We start from the raw sequence: 25,328 nt of genomic DNA on the forward strand, positions 1-25,328 counted from the left end.
GCCCACCTTGGTCTCCCAAAGTGCTGGGATTACAGGCATGAGCCACCACGCCCAGCCTAGAATGCCATATTTCAAATCACTCCAAGATGTTAATGATAAAAGATGACAAACTGTGTAAACTGCAGAAGGCTGGACAATCTCCATGTTGTATCTCAGGATTTGCAGTAAAAAAAGCCAAAAAGGGTGGCTCTCGGACTTGGCAACCACAGTGAAATTAGACGGCGAGGGCTAAACACTGTCATCATATCTCCAAATAACATTCATCACCTAAATTGCTCCATCTCACACAAACCTCAAATCCTTAGTCATCACTTGTAAAGCAAGGAGCCACAGGCTGTATACTTTCTGGGTGACTTATGAGTTTAAAATGGGAGTAGCTGACTAGAATACTAGCCAAAAGAAGTATGTGAATACAGGAGATCACATACCAAGGGCACTAGATACTACTGTTAGTTTAAAATCCTGCTTAGGCCGGGCGTGGTGGCTCACACCTGTAATCCCAGCACTTTGGGAGGCCAAGGCGAGCGGATCACACAAGTCAGGAGATCGAGACAATCCTGGCTAACATGGTGAAACCCCGTCTCCACTAAAAACACAAAAAATCAGCCAGGTGTGGTGGCAGGCACCTGTAGTCCCAGCTACTCGGGAGGCTGAGGCAGGAGAATGGTGTGAACCTGGGAGGCGGAGCTGGCAGTGGGCCGAGATCGCACCACTGCACTCCAGCCTGGGAGACAGAGCAAGACTCTGTCTCAAAAAAAAAAATCCTGCTTAAATTATCTTCCTCACAGTGAGGGGTGTGTGTGTGTGTGTGTGTGTGTGTGTGTGTGTGTGTGTGTGTGTGTATGTTTCTTTTTTTTTTTTGAGATGGAGTCTTGCTGTCGCCCAGGCTGAAGTGCAGTGGAGTGATCTCGGCACACTGCAACCTCCGCCTTCCAGGTTCAAGCAACTCTCCTGCCTCAGCCTCCTGAGTAGCTGGGATTACAGGTGCCCGCCACCACGTCCAGCTAATTTTTTTGTATTTTTAGTAGAGACGGGGTTTCACCATGTTGGTCAGGTTGGTCTCGAACCCCTGACCTCGTGATCCACCTGCCTTGGCCTCCCAAAGTGCTGGGATTACAGATGTGAGCCACCACGCCCAGCCATGTGTGTGTATTTTAAATGTATTTATGAGAATGGATCTTGCTATGTTGCCCAGGCTGGCCTCCTTGAAAGAATGGAACCACACTGAGATTCCTGGTCTATCTGGAATAAATATACTGCTAAATTCAACATGTAAACATGACTGGATACATGTTCACAAATGATAGCCACAGAAGACATTTTGCAAACAACTAAAGAAATTTGAATAACAAGTGGGTATTAGCTGATATTAAGCATTACTGTCAATTTTCTAAGATAATCGTACTGTGGTTATATAGTAGTACTGTGGTTACTTTTAGCAAATACTGCAAAATGTTAGCTATTATCTAATCTGGGTTGTAGATATATGAGTGATCACTATACTATCTTTCAGCTTAAAAATGCTGATAATAGGCTGGGCACAGTGGCTCATGCCTGTAATCCCAGCACTTCAAGAGGCTGAGGCAGGAGGATTGCTTGTGCCCAGGAATTTGGGACCAGCCTGGATAACACAGTGAGACCCTGTCTCTCCAAACTTTAAAAAATTAGCCACGCTAGGCCAGGCGCAGTGGCTCATAACTATAATCCCAGCACTTTGGTAGGCCGAGGCAGGCGGATCACGAAGTCAGGAGATTGAGACCATACTGGCTAACGTGGTGAAACCCCGTCTCTACTAAAAATACAAAAAATTAGCCGGGCGTGGTGATGGGTACCTGTAGTCCCAGCTACTCGGGAGGCTGAGGCAGGAGAATGGCGTGAACCCAGGAGGTGGAGATTGCAGTGAGCTGAGATTGTGCCACTGCACTCCAGCCTGGGCGTCAGAGTGAAACTCTGTCTCAAAAAAAAAAAAAAAAAAAAATTAGCCAGGCTAGTGGCGTGCATCTGTATTCCCAGCTACTTAGGAGGTTGAGGCAGGAAGATCACTTGAGCTCAGGAGGTAGAGGTTGTAGTGTGACCTGTGACTGCATCAGTGCAGTCCAGCCTAGATGACAGAGTGAGATCCTATCTCAAAAACAAAAAAAGCTCGTAATAGTTTATTTGTGGGGATGGTGGAAGGGATACTTACGAGCATTCCTCAAAGACTTTGACCCTTTCACAGCCCTCAGGAGGTTCCCTTTTGAACATATAACTGTTGTTAGGTTTTGGTGAGGTTGCATATTTGGGCAAAGGAGAATTGTTCCCATTCTCTGCAAGAAATGACACATTAGATTACTACATAAATGTAGAGTCATACTATATTTAATTGTTCTTGGACTAGCCCACCATGAACTACTTGAGGGCAGGAACAGTGCTTTATTAATCAAGGAGATAATTAATGTTTGTTAAATAAATGCACACACAAATAAAATATTTATTTCACTTCCACTTACAATTACCAGAGCCTAGGCCTGTATCACATAATCCTCAGTAGTGAACACTGATCTAGCTGGCTGCCTTATTTCTATTCTTTACAAAACAAATGCACTCAAACACTACTTCCATTTTTCCCAGTACAAATATCTGAAACGGTTCTTCATTGGTTGCTGATGATTAATTCTTGGCCTGCGCTTCAGAATTTCTCGGTTTGATTTCTCTGCTTCTCTGGTTACAATCTTTGCTCCAGGTAGTCAGAGCCACTGGATGCCAAACATTTTTTTTGCCTATGAATTTCCCTTACCTAAAAGGGGTAAGTTCTGTTTATTTTCCAAAAGGTCCTTCAAAGTCTGGCTCTGACTCAAGTTTTTTGAAATCCTTCCAAATTAACCCTATCAGGAGGAACATTTCTTTACTCTGATATTCTTGTTTAGTGCTGATATCCTCAATTTATATTAACTTACAAATTTTAATACGTTAAATATCTGTTCTAAATTTTCAGTCTGTACCAGCTAAGCTACAAACTCCTTGCTGGCGGCAGCACTACAGCCCAGTTTTCATACAAAAGAAATTCACAGAGGCCAACCAGCTACTAAAATCAAATGGATCAGGACACAACATTTATTGAGTTTATTTATTTATAGACTTTCTACATGTTATTGACGTAGAAGTAGAAAGAATGGGAAATCAAGAGCCAGATTTTATGTGACCCATGTTTTATCAGACCCAGAAGCTAGCAATGAAAGTCCAAAGAATAACAGTTTACAACTTTCCACAGTTTAAAGTAACTTCTTCACTGAATCTTCTGTCTTCTGCACTTGTTACAGTTTTAATGACTTAGGTGATGAGTTGTAGCAGCCAGTCCTAACAGCAGAGCACTTTAGGACATTCAACACACTGTATGGAGGAGGTTCTAAATAAATGACTACTGAACTGAGCTTTAGAATTTATAAATAAATGTCATTATTATTGCTTTCAAGTACACAATGTAACCTGGATTAGGCTAAGAAAATACTGTTCTGACATAGATGCAAGGCTAATATTTGTTTTAAAAGACAAGAATATTTGTAATTAACATTCAAACTGCTTCTATTTCCAGGTTATTTCTAAGGTACTTTAAGGGTATTTTTAAAAGTACCCTCCAACGTTTTACATCAGGCTTGCTTTGAACACTCATCCTACATTGATATAAATCTGTTTAATCCTTGTTTAAAATGTCACAAGTACAGATCCTAAAAAACACTAACTTGAAGGCTTTGTATTGATTTAAAAAGCATTAAGGTAAATAAAATAATGACTATCAGGTGACAGAGACCAAAGTACTTTTCAGAGCAAGTGCTCATCTCATTTATTCCAAAAACAATGTTTCTCACCAACAAGGAAGCTGCATTAACAAGTGCAAAAAAAGAGCTACAAACTAACAAAAGCTCATAAACTTGCCCAACTAGACCATCAACTGAGCATGACAGTCAAACCTGTTTACACCCCAAATTTAAAACCTAGGCTTTGAACACATTAACTGAGTAGCCTCGAGTGTATGTGTTCTGCTAGAAAATGAATAGAATGAATGATACAACAGGAGGTATTCCGTTATCATCTAGTAGCACATTCCTCCAGCACTGTACCTTTATCTCTGGGATCAACAAGCAGGTCATCAGCTGAGCAAGGACTCTCCTCGCTACCTTCATTGGAAATGGTGAGGAACGATGTTGGGGACACGGACTGGGAACGGCTGCTGTTGTTGCTTCCCCTGTCTGCCCCACCAGGGGTCTGCGTGTCAATGCTGCGCGTGCTGCTACTTCTCTGTACAAGGGGGGGTGGAGCACGATGGCCATCTGGAATATCTTGCGGCTGTTACAAAATTGTAAAAACATAGGTATATTTATAATTAATTTCGAATCACCAGCAATGAACCCAGTGTCAACCTTCCCGTATAGTGCCAGAGACTCACAAATCAGAAATCCCTTCCTACTTATTAGGATTTCATGTTGCATGTTAGTGACATCCCTGTCTAATCTGACTCCCAATTCCCAAGGCCTGGCATACAGCAGGTGGCCAATGCTTGTTGAATAAATGAATTGTACTGAATCACTTATCGTGTGCTAAGGGTTATTTTAAAAATTATAAATGAGGGCCATGAAATCTAGGTGTAACACTAGGTTCCACATTAGAGGAAAAAGGTTATTCATCATGTGAACCAGGGACACTGATGCCACGCCCTGAAAGGATTTTTTCAAGTCAACCCTCCTAAATGGGGGAAAGGTTAATCACAGAAGTGCTAATGATGGGGAGAAAATCAAGTACACACACAGAGGAAAGCCTGTGTGGATCACTTAGCAGGGAAACCAACTCCCTGCACATCTTTGATTCATTTACCTTTATTATATCAGGGAATCTGTACCCCATCAAGCAGGATAAAGGAGAAGGTGTGGGGAGCTGTGTTTTCTCTAAGCTAAACCAACCTTTTATCTTAAGGGAGAGGATCTTAAGCATCAATACAATACTCAATTCCTCCTTCACTGAAGAATAGAGAGACGGTTAGATAAATAAATATACTCTGTGACATGGTTTTTGAACCGAAACAGTTAATTTTTCTGTTTTACATAGCAACTATTCTCATGTGTTCTAGTCAGTAGAGAGAATAGGCAGAAGATCGTTTCTTTTTTTTTTTTTTTTTTTTGAGATGGAGTCTCGCTCTGTCGCTCAGGCTGGAGTGCAACAGCACGATCTCAGCTCACTGCAACCTCCACCTCCCGGGTTCAAGCGATTCTCCCTGCCTCCCAAGTAGCTGAGATTACAGGCACGCACCACCATGCCCAGCTAATTTTTGTATTTTTTTAGTAGAGACGGGGTTTCACCATGTTGGCCAGGTGGGTCTTGAACTCCTGACCTCAGGTGATCCACCTGCCTTGGCCTCCCAAAGTGTTGGGATTACAGGTGTGAGCCACAGTGCCCAGCCAGATCATTTCTAAATGTACTTTATGATGACATGGCCTAGCATGTCAACCAAAACCAAATAGTCACTGACATTCAAAAAAGGAGCAGATAGATTCATGCTTAAAAAGTATTCAATGTCATGTAAACTTCTGCCCCCCTTAATTAGTAAGCTAAACTTTTGTTAAATGGAGTTATAGCAAATAAGAAGTATATCACCTAATGGTTTCTAAATACAGACAAACAATAAATAGTTTCTGTTCAGTAATCCAAATTCAAGTCAGATCAGTTGCCTCTATGACATGCAACAAAATGAAAACTTTTCATTCACTCTCCCAGGTCAAAGATTTTCAAAAGAGATAAATTTTTGCTCTCTCAATGAGAAGGAAGAAACCAAAGTAAATACGGAAACCCAAACTGTGCATTTTTAATAATTAGGAGAGTTCAAGAATGATTTTAAGATACAAGATCACTTACTATAAGTTGCTCTTCCTTTTCCCCAGTCTCTTTAATTATTATTTCAATCTCCTGATTCAATCCTTCCACGCTATTCCGGAACCGGGAGCCTGTTGATTTGGTGATGGGAATTACAGGAATAAGTGCACTCTTTGGAACAGGAGCCTTAAGAAAATCGGATGGAGAAGAGAGGCTTAACATTACCTTCTAATTTTCTAGACTGAAGCATAATTCCCACAGACACAAGTAACTCAAAAATAAATCAAAGTTTACAGGCCTCACAAGAAGTGTGAGTGACCAAACCTGCTCCTTAGCATGTATGAAATCTAATTTAAAACCCAAATCCCACACAATGAAGGTAGGATTTTGAAAATTTATTCACACCTATGAATGACTGCAAAGGGAACAGGGATAAATAAATATAGTAAAAGAATGTCAACCTCAGAAATTCTTTTATGACTGTAACAGAGCTCAGATTTCAGAATATAACTCTAAACTCTCCTAGTGCCACAATGATACAGTTTGGATGTCTCACCCAAATCATGGGGGTGGATCTCTCATGAATGGTTTAGCACCATCCCTCTTAGTACTGTGAGTTCTTATGAAATCTCGTTGTTTAAAGGTGTGTAGCGCCTCCCACTTCTCTCTCTTGCTCCTGCTTGGACATGTGACTTGTGTGCCCCTCCTTTGCCTTCCACCATGATTGTAAGTTTCCTGAGGCCTCCCCGGACACCGAGTAAATACCAGCGTCATGCTTCCTGTACAGCCTGCAGGACTGTTAGTCAATTAAACCTCTTTTCTTTTCTTTTTTTTGAGATGATCTCACTCTGTCACCCAGGCTGGAGCACAGTGGCGCGATCTCGGCTCACTGCAACCTCCACCTCCCATGTTCAAGCGACTCTCCTGCCTCAGCCTCCTGAGTAGCTGGGACTACAGGCACCCGCCACCACAGCTGGCTACTTTTTTTGGTATTTTTAGTAGAGACAGGGTTTCACCGTATTGGCCAGGCTGGTCTCAAACTCCTGACCTTGTGATCCACCCATGTCAGCCTTCCAAAGCACTGGGATTACAGGCGTGAGCCACCACGCACGGCCTCTGTTTTCTTTATAAATTACCCACTCTCAGGTATTTATAGCAACATGAGAACAGATTAATCTATACACTTATTTATATTCTGGGGGGGATTTATTATTTTGTTTCTTCTTAAAAAAAAATAAGATACACGTGCAGAACATGCAGGTTTGTTACAAAGGTACACGTGTGCCATGGTGGTTTGCTGCACCTATTGACCAGTCCTCTAAGTTCCCTCCCCTCACCTCCCACCTCAAACAGGCCCTGGTGTGTGTTGTTCCCCTCTCTGTGCCCATGTGTTCTCACTGTTCAACTCCCACTTATGAGTGAGAACATGCGGTGTTCAATTTTCTGTTGTTGTGTTAGTTTGCTAAGGATGATGGCTTCCAGCTTCATCCATGTCCTTGCAAAGGACATGATCTCATTCCTTTTTATGGCTGCATAGTATTCCACGAAGTATATGTACCACATTTTCTTTATCCAGTCTATCACTGACGGCATTTGAGTTGGTTCCATGTCTTTGCTATTGTAAACAGTACTGCAATAAACACATATGTGCATGTGTCTTTATAGTACAATGATTTATAATCCTTTGGGTATATACCCAGTAATGGGATTGCTGGGTCAAATGGTATTTCTGGTTCTAGATCCTTGAGGAATTGCCATACTGTCTTCCATAATCGTTGAACTAATTTACACTCCCACCAACAGTGTAAAAGCATTCCTATTTCTCCACAGCCTCACCAGCATCTATTGTTTCCTGACTTATTTAAATAATTGTCATTCTGACGGGCATGAGATGGTATCACATTGTGGTTTTCATTTGCATTTCTCTGATGATCAGTGATGTTGACCTTTTTTTCATATGTTTATTTTTTTTACATGTTTGTTGGCCATGTAAATGTCTTCTTTTAAGAAGTGTCTGTTCATATCCTTTGTCCATTCTTTGATGGGGTTGTTTTTTTCTTGTAAATTTGTTTAAGTTCCTTGTAAATTCTGGATATTAAACCTCTGTCAGATGGGTAGATTGCAAAAGTTTTCTCCCATTCTGTAGGTTGCCTGTTCACTCTGATGAGTTTCTTTTGCTGTGCAGAAGCTCTTTAGTTTAATTTAGATCCCATTTGTCAATTTTGGCTTTTGTTGCAATTGCTTTGGCGTTTTTGTCATGAAGTCTTTGCCCATGCCTGTGTCCTGAATGGTATTGCCTAGGTTTTCTTCTAGGGTTTTTATGCTTTTGGGTTTTACATTTAAGTCTTTAATCCATCTTGAGTTAATTTTTGTATAAGGTATAAGGAAGAGGTCCAGTTTCAGTTTTCTGCATATGTTTTTCCTAGCACCATTTACTGAATAGGAGACCCTTTCCTCATTGCTTGTTTTTGTCAGGAATGTCAAGGATCAGATGGTTGTAGATGTGTAGTGTTATTTCTAAGGTCTCTGTCCTGCTCCATTGGTCTATATGTCTGTTTTGGTACCAGTACCATGCTGCTTTGTTTACTGTAGCCTTATAGTATAGTTTGAAGTCAGGTAGCATGATGCCTCCAGCTTTGTACTTTTTGCTTAAGATTGTCTTCGCTATATACAGGGTCTTGATTCCATATGAAATTTAAAATAGTTTTTTCTAATTCTGTAAAGAATGTCAATAGTAGTTTGGTGTGAATAGCATTGAATCTATAAATTACTTTGGGTAGTATGGCCATTTTCACAATATGATTTATTTATTTAACAGAACCACTTCCAAAATCTATGTAGAGAGTTTTAAATTAAAAATGTTTTTATTGTCACAGTATTACTTTTGGAAAGAACTATCTGGTTACATAATTACAGGATATTACTTGTTTCCTGACAAGATACTCAAAATAAAATACAAAACAAGCATTAACAGAGGTATCCACCAAAGCTAGTAACATCAGTGTGCCAGATGAACATCCTGCAGATTCTTCTGCTGTCTAGCAAAGAAATGTGATTAACCTATCCTTCATTTAGGAAAGTTTCTTTGGAAAACCTCTTTCAGGAAGAGGTGGGCAAGAAGACAAAGGTAACGGGGCCTCTAATCAATGACCATTAGTTTTATTCCCTGATAACCTTGCTGTCTGAAACAGACTTAGTGTTAAATCTCTATTTCTCCTTTTATTCCTGCTCCCCTTTAGAACTGGAAAAAAAAAAAAAAAAGAAAAAGAAAAAGCATAATAAACACAAGAAGAATCCTTGGCAAACACAAGAAATTTGTGATTAAAAAAGGCCAAGGGGAAGCTCCACGCAGAAGTGCTGAGTGAGCATGTCTCCACGCTCAGTTAGTGTTGGGTCCTCATATGTAACATAGGACACAGAAACCTACCTCATGGCTTTAAGGATGAAATGACAGGAAACCTGGCATGGTGCCTGGCGTCTAAAGCATGAATGCTCAGAAAACAGTAGCTGCAATTTTTATTTTGTATTTTCCCTATTATGTATTTTATTCTTAAAATAATTCTTTATCTTTTCACATTTTTTTCAAGTGTCACTTATTTTCTTTCACATACAGTGTCTCCTGATTTTTCCCTTTTTATAAGTCCCTCTGTTCCCACATTCCCCACAGCCTCAAGCTTCTATATTACTTATTCCCTTTACTTCCATCTCTTCTTTCTGATCCCTTTTCCAATCTCAGCATCCACTACCAAAGGAAAGAAAAATCTTAAGTTTGGGTGTTCTATAAATGTTTTATAGAGAAAATTTATATAATTTTTAAAAATTCAACTTATATTTTTGAGCCAGTCTCCATAGCTCAGATCTTTGGTGCACAGATATACAATTTTCAAAACCTTTTTTTTTTTTTGAGATGGAGTCTCGGTCTGTCTCCCAGGCTGGAGTGCAGTGGTGCAATCTCAGCTCACTGCAACCACAGCCTCCCAGGTTCAAGTGATTCTTGTGCCTCAGCCTCCTGAGTAGCTGGGATTACAGGCACCCGCGAGAATGCCCAGCTAAATTTTTGTATATTTAGTAGAGATGATGGGGTTTTGCAACAGTGGCCTGGCTGGTCTCAAATTCTTGACCTCAGGTGATCCACCACCTGGGCCTTCCAAAGTGCTGGGATTACAGGTGTGAGCCACTGTCTCCAGCCTCAAAACTATTTTTTTGAGGAAGAGCTTAGCCATATCCATAGATCTATTCTCTTAGTCTAGTTCATTTGATGTGAACACTTGTCCTGGTTAGACCCTTTCAGCTTTCGTAAGTGGTGACAACTCTATATACAGTTTAGTGGGTGGCTAAAGCACAATCAATGTCATAAATCAAGTACTGGTCAGACAATAAAACTTTAAGTCACTAACACTCCATAGGTATAAAAACTCAAATTCCTGAGGTAACCTGCAGTAGTCAGCTGAGCTATACACTTCAAGTAACACAGAGTGATCTGTAAAGAATGATGCAATTTTTAGAAGGTGAATTGTAAAATAATTTTGCAAATTTGCAAACGGAAAATTATGAGACTAAAGCTTGATCTATATGTCTTCAAGGGTTTAGCCCTTATACTTTTTGATTTTCCCTTTCCTCAAATATAAGCATAAATTCTATGTGCAGAGAGAAACCTACACACCTAATTTCTCAACATTTTCTGTTCTACCTACTGGAACAAAAGTTTCATATACGCCAGATATTTCACAAAAGCAGGAAGTGAAAAGAACATTCTTCCTTTGCCCCTTAATGTTTATTCAACCAAAAGCCAATGCATGCATATAAAACAGACACACACACAGATTTATATTTCACCCAGAAAAAAAGACTATTTCCCCAAAATATCAGAAGCAAGCTACACCTGGGGACAGAGGTGGTATTTTTTTCTTTTGGATTATTTTTCTACAATTAACCTGAGGAGAGAAACTATGTCTTATTAATCTCTTTAGTGCCACTGCCAAGCACAGAGCCTAGAACATACAAGACGCTTGTTCAATAAGGCTGGTATATGGATGTGTGTTTCCCCCTAAAATCATGTGTTGAAGCCCTAACTGCCAATGGGGCTGTATTTGGACATGGGGCATCTAAGGCAGTAGTTGAGTTTTGTTTTGTTGTTGTTTGAGACAGGGGTCTCACCTTGTTGCCCAGGCTGGAGTGCAGTGGCATGATCTTGGCTCACTACAATCTCTGCCTCCTGGCCTCAGGTGATCCTCCCACCTCAGCCTCCCGAGTAGGTGGGATTACAGGCACATGCCACCATGCCTGGCTAATTTTTGTACTTTTTTGGTAGAGACAGGGTTTTACCATGTTGCCCAGGCTGGTCTCAAACTCCTGGGCTCAAACAATCAGACGGCCTCAGCCTCTCAAAGTGCTGAGATTACAAACACGAGCCACTGTGCCCAGTCAGCAGTAAAGTTTAAATTAGGTCATATGGGGGGGGCAGCCCTGGTCCAAGAGGACACCAGAGAGACACCTCCCATTCCCATGCACACAAAGAGCTCATATAAGCACACAGCAAGAAGGGAGCTGTCTGCAACCCAAGGGGAGAACCCTCAACCAAATACCAACCCTGCTGGCACCTTGATCTTGCACTTAAGAGTCTCCAGAACTGGAAGATAAATTTCTGTTGTGTAAAGTCACGTAGTCTATGCATAATATTTTGTTACGACTGCCTGAAGAGACTAATACACTCACCTTTAGTTTTTTTATTTCTACAGTTTTCAATAGACTTAAGAACATACTTAAACATAAGCCAGAGATATAGTGATCCAGAGAACTTGAATATGTCCATAAAAAGTTTGCCCTGAGAAACTATTTTTAACTTCATTGTTTACTCTTTTTTTATTTAAATAATTTAAAAAATATAATTAGAGATAGGGTCTCACTATGTTGCCCAGGCTAGTCTCGAACTCCTGGCCTCAAGTGATCCTCCCAGCCTTGACCTCCCAAAGTGCAGGGATTACACACATGAGTCACTGTGCCTGGACTGGCATTGTTTTCTTTATTGCAAAAGTAAAAAAATATTCAGTGAAGAAAGAAAATTAAATAGATGTCAATCACCAGAGATAACAACTATTAATAATTTTATAAAAACTCTTCTCTTTAGTCCTTTTTCTTCTATATACATATACACTTTTAACCAGAAACAGATCACACCTAGTGTTCTGAACCCAGTGGTTTTTTTTTTTTAACATTATACCAGACCTGTAACCTATCTCTATGCTTTAAAACGTTTAACCAAATCATTTTTATAGTTAGATAATATTTCATTTTATGAGTGCATTACTTAAGAAATCAATGCTCTATTAAACAAATAGTTTTCAATTTTTCACTATTACAGAACCATACTGTCATGAACATCCTCTTAGACAATTATTTGCACACATACGTAAATACTTCCTTAGAATAAATTCCTGGGGTGAGGAGCTATTTTTCTGGGGGGACACAAAGGATAGTAAAGATTTTTCAGGACTTTGATTCATCATGCCAAACCGAACAGTAAAATATTTTTACTCCTCACATTTTTATCTGCACTCTATGAATATATATGTTTCATGAAACTCTCTAAGCTGGATTTATTTTTTCTAAACCTTTGCTAAGTTTCATAAACTACCAGTGCTCTCATTGCTTCAGTTTTTACATTGTAGAACACACAATGAAATACTAATCAGTTATGTATACACATGTATACATACACACACAACCACATTTTTCTTTATTCATTCAACTGTTGATGGGCACTTGGTTGATTCCATACAATGGCTACCGAGAGTGGCTATGATAAACATGTGAGTGCAGGGTATCCCTTTGATATGTTAATTTTTGTCTTTTTGATAATAGCCATTCTAACAGGGGTGAGGTGATATCTCATTATGGATTTGGATTTGATTTGCATTTCCCTGATGACTAGTGAAGATGAACTTTTTTTAATATATATTTGTTGGCCATTTAATCTATGTCTTCTTTTGAGAAATGTCTAGGCAGACATTTAATCTGTCTCTTCTTTTAAGAAATGTCTAGTCAGATTGCCCACTTTTTAATGGGATTCTTTGTTGTTATTATTGTTTTTTGCTATTGAGTTCCTTGAAGATTCTCGATGTTAGTTCCTTGTTGGATGAATAGTTTGCAAATATTTTCTCCATTCAACAGGTTTTTTCTTCACTCTGTTGTTTCCTTTGCTGTACAGAAGCTTTTAAATTTAATATAGTCTCACTTGTATATATTTTTTTGTTACCTAGGCTTTTGTAGTCCTAGTCATAAAATCTTTGCCTAGACCAATGTGCTGAAACATTTCCCCTATAAAGTTTTCTTCCAGGAGTTTTGTAGTTTTGGGTCTTACCTTTAAGGCTGTAATCCATTTTAGGTTGATTTTTGTATGTGGTAAGAGATAATGGTCTACTTTCATCCTTCTGCATAAATCAGTTTTCTCAGCACTATTTATTGAAGATGTTCTTTCCTCCAGTGTATGTTCTTAGCACTTCTGTCAAAAATCAGCTGGCTGAAATGCATGAATTTATTTCTGGGTCCTTTATTCTGTTCCATGGATCCATGCTGTTTGGATGACTATAGCTTTGTGTAATATATTTTGAAGTCAGGTAGTATGATGCCTCCAGCTTTGTTCTTTTTGCTTTGTATGGCTCTATTTGGGGTCTTTTGTAGTTCCATTCAAATCTTAGGATCGTTTCTTCTATTTCTGTGAAGAATGTCATTGGTATTTTAATATAAACAATATTTTAATTGCAATGAATCTATAGATTGCTTTGGACAGTATGGTCATTTTAACAACATGAATTCTTCCTATGAACATAGGACATCTTTCCATTTGTATCCTCTTCAATTTCTTTCATTAGTGTTCGCAGTTTTTGTTGTAGATATCTTTCATTTCCTTGGTTAAATTTATTCTCAGGATTTTTTGTTGTTGTTCTTTTTTAGCTATTGTAACCTGAATTGCTTTCTTGATTTCTTTTTTAGCTAGTTCACTGTGAGTGTATAGAAACACTACTCATTTTTATATATTGACTTTGTATCCAGCGACTTTACTAAATTCATTTATCAGTTTTGTGATTTTTTTGTAGAGTCTTTTGGTTCTTATTTTATGTACAGATAAATTGGAACAGGTAGGTTTTTCTATATGTAGGATCATGTCATCTGTAAAGAAAAATTTGACTTCCTGTCTTCCATTTTGGATGCCTTTTCTTTCTTTCGTCTGGTTGCTCTGGCTAGGACCTCCAGTACTACACTGAATAACTGGTGAAAATGGGCATCCTTGTCGTGTTTCAGTTCTTAGAGGAAAGGCTTTCTGCTTTTTCCCCATTCGGTACAATTTAGCTGTGGGTTTGTCACCTATTGCTTTTATTATGTCAAGGTATTTTCCTTCTATGCCTAATTTGTTGAGAGTTTTTACCATGGAGGAATGCTGAATTTTATCACATGGTTTTTCTGTATCTATTACAATGATTGTTGGTTTTTGTCCTTCATTCTGTTGATGTGATATATCACATTTATTGATTTGTCTGTGTTGAACCATCTTTGCATTACTGGAATAAATCCCACTTAATCGTGTTATATTACCTTTTTGATGTGTTGTTAGATCTGCTTTGCCAGTATTTTGCTCAGGATTTTTGCATCTATGATCAATAGGGATACTGGCCCATAGTGGGTTTTTTTGTTTGTTTGTTTGTTTTTTCCGGTGGTGGTGGTTGTGCCTGTGTGTGGTTTTGGTAAAGGGCAATGCTAGCCTCATAAAATGAGTTAGGAGAAACTCCTTCCTCTATAATTGTTTGCAATAGTTTGAGAAGAACTGGTGCTAGTTCTATTTTACGTCTGTCAAAATTTAGCAGTAAAACCATTTAGCCTTTCTTTGTTGGGACAATTTTTATTACTGATTCAATCTCATAACCAGTAACATGGTTTGTTCAGGTTTTCTACTATTTCCGGGTTCAATCTTGGTAGGCTGTATGTGTCAATGAAATTACCCATTTCCTCTAGGTTTTCCAATTTGTTAGTGTATAGTTGTTCACACTTATCTTTAATAATCTTTCTTCTAATACTTTTCGGTTTGGTTTGTTCTTACTTTTCTAGTTCCTTGAGGTACACTCTTCAGATTGTTTATTTGAAATCTTTTTTTTAATGTAGGCATTTATTGGTATATACTTTCCTCTTAGCAATTCTTATACTGTATCTCATAGGTTTTGGTATGTTGTATTTGCATTTTCATTTGCTTCAAGAAATTTTTTTTTATTTCCTTAATTTCTTCATTGGCCAATGGTCATTCAGGAGCATGTTAACTTCCATGTATCTGTACAGTTTCCAAATTTCCTTCTTTTTATTGATTTCTAGTTCTAGTCTGTGGTATGAGAAGATACTTCACAATTTCAATATTTAAAAATTTGTTGAGATATGTTTTGGGGCCTAACATATGGTCTATCCTGAAGAATGTTCCATGTGCTGATACGTGTATGTGTATTCTGTAGCTACTGCATGAAAAATTCTGTAAATGTCTATTAGTTCAATTTGACCTACAGTGCAGATTAAGTGCAATGTTTCTTTCTTGACTTTCTATATAGATAATCTGTTTGATGCTGAAAGTGAGGTCTTGAGGTCTCCAACTATTATTGCATTGGGGTCTATTTCTCTCTTTAAGCTCTAACACTGTTTGCATTATATACTAGGTGCTCTGGTGTAAGGTGCACATATATGTACAATTGTTATACCCTCTTGCTGAATTAATCCCTTTATAATTACATATAATAACCTTCTTTGTCTTTTTGTTTTTTGACTTGATGTCTATTTTGTGTTATAGAAATACAGCTAATCCTGCATACTTTTGGATTCCATTTGCATGGAATAGCCTCTTCCATCCCTTCACTTTAAATCAATTATGTGCTTTTACAGGGGAAGTGAGTTTCTTGCAGGCAGCATACTAATGGTTCTTATTTTATTACCCATTCAGCCAGTCTACATCTTCTGATTAAAGCCATTTATATTCAAGGTTGTTATTGATAGGTGAGAACTTACTCCTGTCAGTCACTTTAATTGTTTTTTGGTGGTTTTGTATATCCTTTGTTTCTTTTGTCCTCTTTTATTGTTTACCTTTACATGTGGTGGGATTCTTGTAGTGATAATATTTGACTTTCTCTTTCTCATTTATGTCTGCTCAACCAGTGAATTTTATATGTCTGTGTGTTTTCATGATGGTAGATATCCTCCTTTCATTTCCAGATGTAGGACTTGCTTAAGTATTCCTTGTAGGGCTGACCTAGTGGTGATTAATTCCCTCAGTTCTTGCCTGTCTAGAAAAGACTTATTTCGCCTCTGTTTTTTTTTTTTGACACAGAGTCTCACTCTGTCACTCAAGATGGAGTGCAGTGGCACAGCCTCCACTCACTGCAACCTCTGCCTCCTGGGTTCCAGAGATTCTCATGCCTCAGCCACCTGAGTAGCTGGGACTACAGGAGTGCACCACTACGCCCAGTTAATTTTTGTATTTTTAGTAGATACAGGGTTTTGTCATGTTGGCCAGGCTGGTCTCAAACTCCTGACCACAAGTGATCTGTCTGCCTCAGCCTCCCAAAGTGCTAGGATTACAGGCATGAACGACCATGCCCAGCCTCTCTCTCTCTCTCTCTTTTTTTATGAGACAGAGTCTCACTCTATCACCCAGGCTGGAGTGCAGTGGCGCAATCTTGGCTCATTGCAACCTCTGCCTCCTGGGTTCAAGTGATTCTCTCGTCTCAGACTCCCGAGTAGCTGGGATTACAGGCACCTGCCACCATGCCCAGCTAATTTTTTTTTTTGTATTTTTAGTAGACATGGGGTTTTGCCATGTTGGCCAGGCTGATCTCAAACTCCTGATCTCAGGTGATCTGCCCACCTTGGCCTCCCAAAGTGCTGGGATTACAAGCATGAGCCACCACGCCCAGCCAACTCTCCTTCATTTTTGAAGGGTATTATTCCTGGGTAAAATATTTTTGGCTAGCAGTCTTTTTTCTTTCAACATTTTGAATATATCATCCCATTCTCTCCTGGCCTGTAAAGTTTTGGCTGAAAAACTTACTATTAGTCTGATGATGCTATCATTGGGATGTTTGTTCCTCCAAACCTCATGTTGAAATCTGATGCACAATATTCAAAGTGGAGCATAACAGGAAGTGTTTGGGACATGCAGGCAGATTTTTCATGAATAGATTAATACTTTCTCTAGGGAAGAAGTGAATTCACTCTGTTAGTTCTTACAATAGCTGGTGGTTAAAGAGAGTCTGGCACCACGCCTCTATCTCTCTTGCTTCCTCACTTGACATGTTATCTCTGCACACACTGGCTCCCCTTCGCCTTCCACCATGAGTGGATGCAGTCTGAGGTTCTGGACAGTCTACAGAACCACAAGCCAAATAAAACCCTTACCTGTATAAATAACTCAGCCTTGGGTATTCTTTTACAGAAACACAAATGAACTAAGACAGACAGGGATTCTCTTACATGTGACTTGACACTTTTCTCTTGTTTTTGGAATTCTGTCTTTGACTTTTGACAGTTTGACTATAATATGCCTTGGAGAAGACCTTTTTGGGTTAAATCTATTTGGGGATCTTTGAGCTTTCTGTATCTGTATATCCATATCTCTTGTAAGACTGAGGAAGTTTTCAGCTATTACTTCACTCAATAGGTTTTCGATGCCTTTGACCATCTCTTCTTCTGGAACTCTCAAAACTCAAATACTTGGTTGCTTGTTGCTTCCTGTATGTCACAGAGGCTTTGTCATCCCTTTTTATTCTTTTTTGTTTGACTGGATTGTTTCAAAAGACCTGTCTTCAAGTTGAGAAATTCTTTCTTCTGCTTGATCTAGTCTATTGCTGAAGCTCTCAACTGAATTTTTATTTCATTCTTTGATTTCTTCAGCTCCAGGATTTGTTTGGTTCTTTTTAATCTATCTCTTTTATTCAATTACTTATTCAAATAACAAATTATTTTCCTGATTCTTTATATCGTTATCTGTGTTCTTTTGTATGTCATTGAGTTTCTTTGATATCACTATTTTGAACTGTTTTTCAGGAATTTCACCAATTTCCTTTTCTTTGGGATCTGTTACTGAAGAATTATTGGGCTCCTCTGGAGATGTCATGGTTCCTTGCTTTTCTACTTTTCTTATATCCTTATATAAATACTTGTACATTTAGTTTAACAGTCACTTCCTCCAATTTTTTGAATTGGCTTTCATAGGGAAAGCCTTTTTCCTATAGATTTATCTGTTGCGTTGCTTGGGTAGCTTTGTCTTTGATTCTGGGTGGGTGCAGTAGTGTAGTCTCAGTATGATTTCTTTGGCCATAATCAGCAACAGTGGTGTCTCTGAGTTTCTCAGCAGCTTAGGCTGGAGTGGTCAGTGAAGGCTGTGGTAAGGCTTTGCAGGGTACAGGAATACTAGCCAGGCTAGTCCTCAGGCATTAGCAGTGGTGGCAGTGGGCCTGGTGTGCTGGTCCTTAGACCCCTGGGTGGCATACACAAGCACCAGTATTGGTGGGTCTGGGTAAGCTAGTCCTTGGACTTCCATGTGGCATGCTCAGGTGTCAGTGGTGAGCTGGGCAGGTGGGTCCTCAGGACTCTGGGCAGTGTGTGTGGTGTTGGCAGTGCAGTAGCAGTGGTGGACTGAGTAGGTCGGTCTCCAGGCCCCGAGGTGGTTTGTGTAACTGAGTGGCAGCAGCAGGCTGCATGGGCCAATCCTCAGACTCCCAAGAGGTGCTTGTGGGGGGTGGTGGCAGGCAAGGCCATCCTTATGCCACTGGAGGGTGCATGCATGCACTGGTAGCATCATTTTTGAGAGTTCTTTATACGAGGGTTATTAGCCCTTTGTGTCTGTGGTATACGTTGTGAATATTTTCTGTTTTTTTCAGTTTTTATACTTGGTTTATAATGTTTTCTGCCATACAAAAATGTTTATATAATTAAACTTATCAACCTTTTGTTGATTATGAATTTTGAGTCATAGAAATCTTTTTTTCTGCTGAGATTACAGAAGAATTCACTGTCTTCTAATACTTACATGGTTTTGTTGTTTACATTTAGATCCTTAATCCATTTAGAGGTTATTTTTGTATATGGTGTGGTCTAATTCTTTTTATAAATGGCTACGACTTGTCCCAGTGCTAGTAATTCAGAAGTTCATCTCTGATCAGTGATTTGAGATGCCTTTACCATACAGTAAATTTCTGTATGTACTTGAGTCAATTTTTGGGCTTTCTAGTCTATTCCTCTGATCAGTTTGTCAATTCATGTACCAGTAGCACATTGCTTTACTTGTAAAGGCTTTATAGTATGTTTTGACATCTGGTAAGGCTAGCTGCCCTCATAGTTTTTCCTTTTCACAGCTTTGCTGGTTATACTCACATATTTACTTTTCCCTATGAGCTTTACGTAGCAAGTTCTATTAGTAGCAACTTTTCTAATGCTGTAAAAAAGCTTACTGATATTTTTATTGGGATTGTGTTAAATTTATGAATTAAATTAGAAAGTATTATATTAACTCATCCTATCCAAGAGTAACACATTTTACATTTGTACAGGTCTACTTTGTATCTTTCAGAAGTGTTTTTAATTTTCCCCATGTAGATTGTGTAGTACTTATTAATTTCATTCTTAAGTATTTAGTTGTTTTTGCTGCTACTGTAAATTGGGATTTATTTTCCATTACATCTTCTAGCTGGTTGCTGTTTGTATATATAAATGGTATTGATTTTAGCTTGTTAATGCTATGGACTGCAATCATACAAAAACTTTTCATTGGCCAGGTGCGGTGGCTCAAGCCTGTAATCCCAGCACTTTGGGAGGCCGAGGCAGGTGGATCACGAGGTCAGGAGATCAAGACCATCCTGGCTAACACAGTTAAACCCCGTCTCTACTAAAAATACAAAAAATCAGCCAGGCGTGGTGGCGGGCGCCTGTAGTCCCAGCTACTTGGGAGGCTGAGGCAGGAGAATGGCATCAACCCAGGAGGCAGAGCTTGCAGTAAGCCGAGATTGCGCCACTGCACTCCAGCATAGGCAACGGAGCAAGACTCCGTCTCAAAAAAAAAAAAAATTTCACTGGTTTTATTGATTCTCGGACGTTTTCCAGATATACTAGATATATTATCATATTATCTGAAAGGGAGTTTTATTTCTTCATCACCAATTTTTTTTTTTTTTTTTTTTGAGACAGAGTCTTGCTCTGTCACCAGGCTGGAGTGCAGTGGCATGATCTGGCTCACTGCAACCTCCACCTCCTGGGTTCAGTGATTCCCCTGCCTCAGACTCCTGAGTAGCTGGGACTATAGGCATGCACCACCATTTCTGGCTAATCCTTTGTATTTTAGTAGAGATGGGGTTTCACCATGTTGACCAGGATGGTCTTGATCTCCTGACCTCGTGATCCACCTGCCCTGGCCTCCCAAAGTGCTGGGATTAAGGCATGAGCCACCGTGCCTGGCCTTCATCACCAATTCTAATGGCTCTGACTTCTCTTTTCTAACTGTATTAGTTAATACCACTAGTACAATGTAAGCAGAAGTAGGGATGGTAAGAATTCTTGCCTTGTTCCTGACCTTAGTGGAAGTATCTCTCATGTTTCCCCATTAAATAGCATGGGATCTTAAGGTAAAGAGAAGTGTGTATATGTGTGTGATCATATTAAGAAAGTTTTCCTTATTTTAATGTTCTTGAGTATTTCTAACATACATGGACATTTCCCAGGGGCTTTTTTTTTTTTTGCATCAATGTAGATAATCATATGATTCTTTTTGTAACTAGAAAAATTTTAAAGCAGGTATAGTCAAATGACCTCCATAGCCATTAAATTATCTAGCTTCAAGCAATATGACTTCCATGTACAACTTCCCCAATATGAACAAGCTATGAAATTCACTGCAAAGTAAAAGAATGTCATATATGGCTCAATAGCTACAGACCATCTAAAGGTTAGAGAATATGTACCAAAACCAATTATTTTAGATTTAGAATAGCTGAACTTCCACACTTCTTTCCTGCAATAATTAGGCAGCAGCTGGTTAAGATGCAAAAATGGCTTACTAAATTTTGCTCCATAAACTATAAAATAAGCACAAATGCACTATACACAGTAATAATGCAAAGCAACCACTATATTCTAGAATTCAATAACTATATATTAAAAAGTGCCATATTAGATCTTTTATTACTGAAGTGTTAGTCATGATAAAAATTAAATACTTTTTTTTTTTTTTTTTGAGGCAGAGTCTCGTTCTGTTGCCCAGCCGGAAGTGCTGTAGTGTAATCTTGGCTCACTGCAACCTCCACCTCTCAGGTTCAAGTGATTCTCATGCCTCACCCTCCCGAGTAGCTGGGATTAAAGGTGTATGCCACCACACTCGGCTAATTTTGGGATTTTTTTTTTTTTTTTTTTTTTTTGAGATGGATTCTCGCTCTGTTCCCCAGGCTGGAGTGCAGTGACGCAATCTTGGCTCACAGCAAGCTCCACCTCCCGGGTGCATGCCATTCTCCTGCCTCAGTCTCCGAAGTAGCTGGGACTTCAGGCGCCCGCCACCATGCCTGGCTAATTTTTTATATTTTTAGTAGAGACAGGGTTTCACCATGTTAGCCAGGATGGTCTCAAACTCCTGACCTCAAGTGATCCACCCACTTTGGCCTCCCAAAGTGCTGAGATTACAGGTGTGAGCCACCATGTCCAACCTAAATACTTAATTTTAAATTTGCTGTCTTTTAATCTGAAAAACAATTTGGACATGACACATTTTTCATTGTTCATCTCAATGGTATATATTAATGAAAAATGGAAAAATAACAATGACTAACAATAGAGAGGCCAGACACAGTGGTTCACACCTGTAATTCCAGGACTTTGGAGGGCTGAGTCCGAGGGAGGACTGCTTAAGGACCAGACTTCGAGACCAGGCTGGGCAACATAGGGAGACCCAGTCTCTATAAAAAATTTTAAATATCAGCCGGGCATGGTGGCACACGCCTGTAGTCCCAGCTTCTTAGGAGGCTGAGGTGGGAGGATCGCTTGAGCCCAGGAGGTTGAGGCTGCGGTGACACAGTCACTCCATTCTAGCCTGAGTGACAGAGTGAGACCCTAGGAAGGAAAGGAGGGACCAAGGGAGGGAGGGAGGGGAGGGGAAGGGAGGGGAGGGGAGGACGGACAAACAGACAGACAGGAAGACAGACAGAAAGACAGACGGAAGGGGAAGGAAAAGGAAAGGAAGAAAGCAGGCATAGAAAAGCATAGAATATCCATAATATGATATACCACAAGACCATTAAAAACGATGCTTTGGACAATCTCAACAATATTAACAAAATATTAACATTCAAAGAACATATGGGGATTTTTGTTGTTGTTGTTTTGAGACAGAGTCTTACTCTGTCGTCCAGGCTGGAGCATGATTTCAGCTCACTGCAACCTCCACCTCCTGGGTTCAAGCAGTTCTCCTGCCTCAGCTTCTTGAGTAGCCAGGATTACAGGTATGTGCCAACACGTCTGGCTAATTTTAGTATTTTTAATACAGACAGGGTTTTACCATATTGGCCAGGCTGGTCTCAAACTCCTGACCTCAAGTGACCCACCCACCTCAGCCTCCCAAAGTGCTGGGATTACAGGCGTGAGCCACCACACCTGGCCAACATAAGGTTTTATAAAAAGACTGAAGCTCCATTTTGTTTTATAGAGTAAGTAGCACTTACTAAGCACTTAATATGTGCTAGGCATTGTTCTAAGCACTTCATATACATTATTTTATTTACTTTTACAAAAGCGCTCTCTGTAAAAACAGGCAGTTACTACCCCCATTTTATATTGAAAAAATGAGACTCTGAGAAGCTAATAACCTAGGGTCACAGAATCAGGACTAAACTTACATCCTACCAAATTTAAAATGCCCCCAAATATTGAAAAGTTATCCCTATACAGTGAGAGTATATGATTCTTAATTTTTATCTTTTGAAATTTTCAATTCTCCTAAAAGTAGTTTCCTATCCTTTGATAATCAGAAATTTTCTAAAATGAGTACTTCACTAATCTTAGATAATTCAGAAATATATTTATTTAAGATAGTCTGAAATGATGTCTCTTTTTTTTTTTTATAAATTCTCCATTTCCCTTAAAGATGTCCTCACTTCCACAGACTTGAGTTGACAGAAAAATGAAGTCTTGTGATCTTCTGTGATAATTATAAGTAGGTTGTTCTGATTCAAGTCTGAAAGTTGTTTCTTTAAAGACTACCTTAGATATGACACCAAAAGTAATTCCCATAAAAGAAAATAATAATATACTGCCAAAAAAATTTTTTTATGTTTGCTCTGTGAAAGATAGTAAGAGAACAAAAGACAAGTTGAGACTGGGAAAAATTATCTGTAACTTATCCAACAAAGGACTTTTATCCAGAATGTCTAATAAGCTCTCAAAACTAGTAACAACAACCAACCACATTTGAAAATGGGCAATATGATTTGAATAGACACTTCACCAAACAGGATACACAGATGGCAAATAACCATATGAAAAGATGATCATTAGGGTAATGCAAATTAAAATCAAGATGAGATGTCCTTCAACAAGAATTTAATATCAATAGCTACATTGCGGGAAATCCATGTAATGGAATACTATTTAGCAACTAAAAGGAATAAACTGGCTGGGCACGGTGGTTCATGCCTGTAATCCCAGCACTTTGGGAGGTCGAGGTGGGCAGATCACCTGAGGTCAGGAGTTCAAGACCAGCCTGGCCAACATAGTGAAACCCCGTCTCTACGAAAAATACAAAAATTAGCTGGGCATGGTGGTGTGTGCCTGTAGTACCAGCCACTCGGGAGGCTGAGGTGGGAAAATCGCTTGAACCCAGGAGGCAGAGGCTGCTGTGAGCCAAGATCATGCCACTGCACTCCAGTCTAGACTACAGAGCGAGACTCTGTCTCAAAAAAAAAATTAAACTATTGATACACACAACTACTTAGAGGATATGCAAGGGCACTATCGTTGAGTGAAAGAAGACAGTCTCAAACGATTACATACTGTATGATTCCATTTATATGACATTCTCAAAAAGATAGGGTTAGAGTGATGGAGAACAGAGCAGTGCTTACAAGAGATTAGGGATGGGGGAAGTATGCATACAAAGGAAAAGAATGAGGGAATGTTTTATCTTGACTAGAGTGGTGGTGGTATAATCTACATCCATGTTAAAATTCATAAAATTGTATAATCAAAAATGTCCATTTTATTACACAATAATTGAAAAAAATAGAAGAAAAAGATGACAGGGTCATATCTTTACCTGCCTAATATTGTCTCTTTAGGTCCTTTCCTAGAGACAGTTACATGCTGAAGTAAATAATAAAATGTGGGAAGAATTTTTTTTTTTAATTCAGTCCACGTATGACTTAGGTATATCTTAAAAGTTAGGTGTACCTGTTATAGATGAAGTCAACTGATTAGCCCAGTCAGCTTCCTGTCTTTTAGAGTTCCTGTTTTTGACTCATTTCATTTTAATGCTAAAAGCCAACAACTTCCCTCACTTCCCACAAGCCCCATCAGCAGCCTAGCATTGGCTCAACTGTGGTACACTGGTGATAAGCAGTAGCTGAGTAGGGGAGAGAGATATAGTGTTAATTTTTTTTTTATGAAAATGTGCTTTGATAGGCAAGTAGGATGGAGAAAGGTCTATACAGCAATTCAACAGAGTTTCATGAGAGAAAAATGAGCCAGAAACCCTAATACAACCAAAGGGAGGTGAAAACTGATGATTGGCTGATTGTTGATTGATGGACTAAAGCAGGGTCTCCCTCTGTCATCCAGGCTGGAGTGTGGTAGGGGCAATCATGGCTCACTGCAGCCTTGACTTCCCTGGCTCAGGTGATTCTCCCACCTCAACCTCCTGTGTAGCTGGGACTACAGGTACGTGCCTCTACACCTGGCTAATTTTTTGTATATTTTGATGAGACAGAGTTTCACTAGGTTGCCCAGGCTGGTCTCAAACTCCTGGGCTCAAGTGATCCATCTATGTCGAACTCCCAAAGTGCTGGGCTTATAGGCTTACGCCACTGCCCTGCGCCCAGCCAAAAACTTGTTTAGAATGGTAAAAAAATTAGTAAGCACCTGAAAAAAAGCTTTCCAATCTTAAGGGCTTTTGATTCCAGACCACCATGTGGCCTTGATTCTTAACGTCCTGTCACTGTTACTTCATTTCTGTCCTCCAGCAATCACTGTCCTCTCATCTGGTACCTTACCTTTACAGCTCTTCCAAGCTGCAGTTATATTCTGTAATAAAGGTCACAGCAGAAGTACCTATTCTCTCAATTTTGAAATGGCAAAAAACTTTTAAAAATTAAATAGCATTCATGCTCTGTTTTGGACTGACATCCCAAGATTTTAGTGTAGGGCAGTAATTTTCATTTTCAAATTACAATGCACCTTCCATTCCTCAGAGAAAAGTAAGTTTCTCTCTT

General features: G+C 39.3%; 1 protein-coding gene across 2 annotated transcripts in view; it reads right to left on the reverse strand.

Annotated features, from left to right (window-relative positions):
* FAM117B (family with sequence similarity 117 member B) overlaps nt 1-25,328 on the reverse strand; it is a 138,330-nt gene that overhangs the window by 12,219 nt on the left and 100,783 nt on the right. For both annotated transcript variants that reach the window (XM_058439630.1, XM_032754914.2), the window contains exons 5-7: nt 5,884-6,027; nt 4,098-4,323; nt 2,186-2,306 (exon numbers count right to left, since the gene is read on the reverse strand). In XM_058439630.1, the coding sequence (XP_058295613.1) occupies nt 2,186-2,306; nt 4,098-4,323; nt 5,884-6,027 (491 nt within the window). The remainder of the gene's footprint in view (nt 1-2,185; nt 2,307-4,097; nt 4,324-5,883; nt 6,028-25,328) is intronic.

This window comes from Hylobates moloch, unplaced genomic scaffold, assembly GCF_009828535.3.
Source record: "Hylobates moloch isolate HMO894 unplaced genomic scaffold, HMol_V3 SCAFFOLD_1, whole genome shotgun sequence".
In the NCBI taxonomy this organism is placed as follows: Eukaryota; Metazoa; Chordata; class Mammalia; order Primates; family Hylobatidae; genus Hylobates; species Hylobates moloch.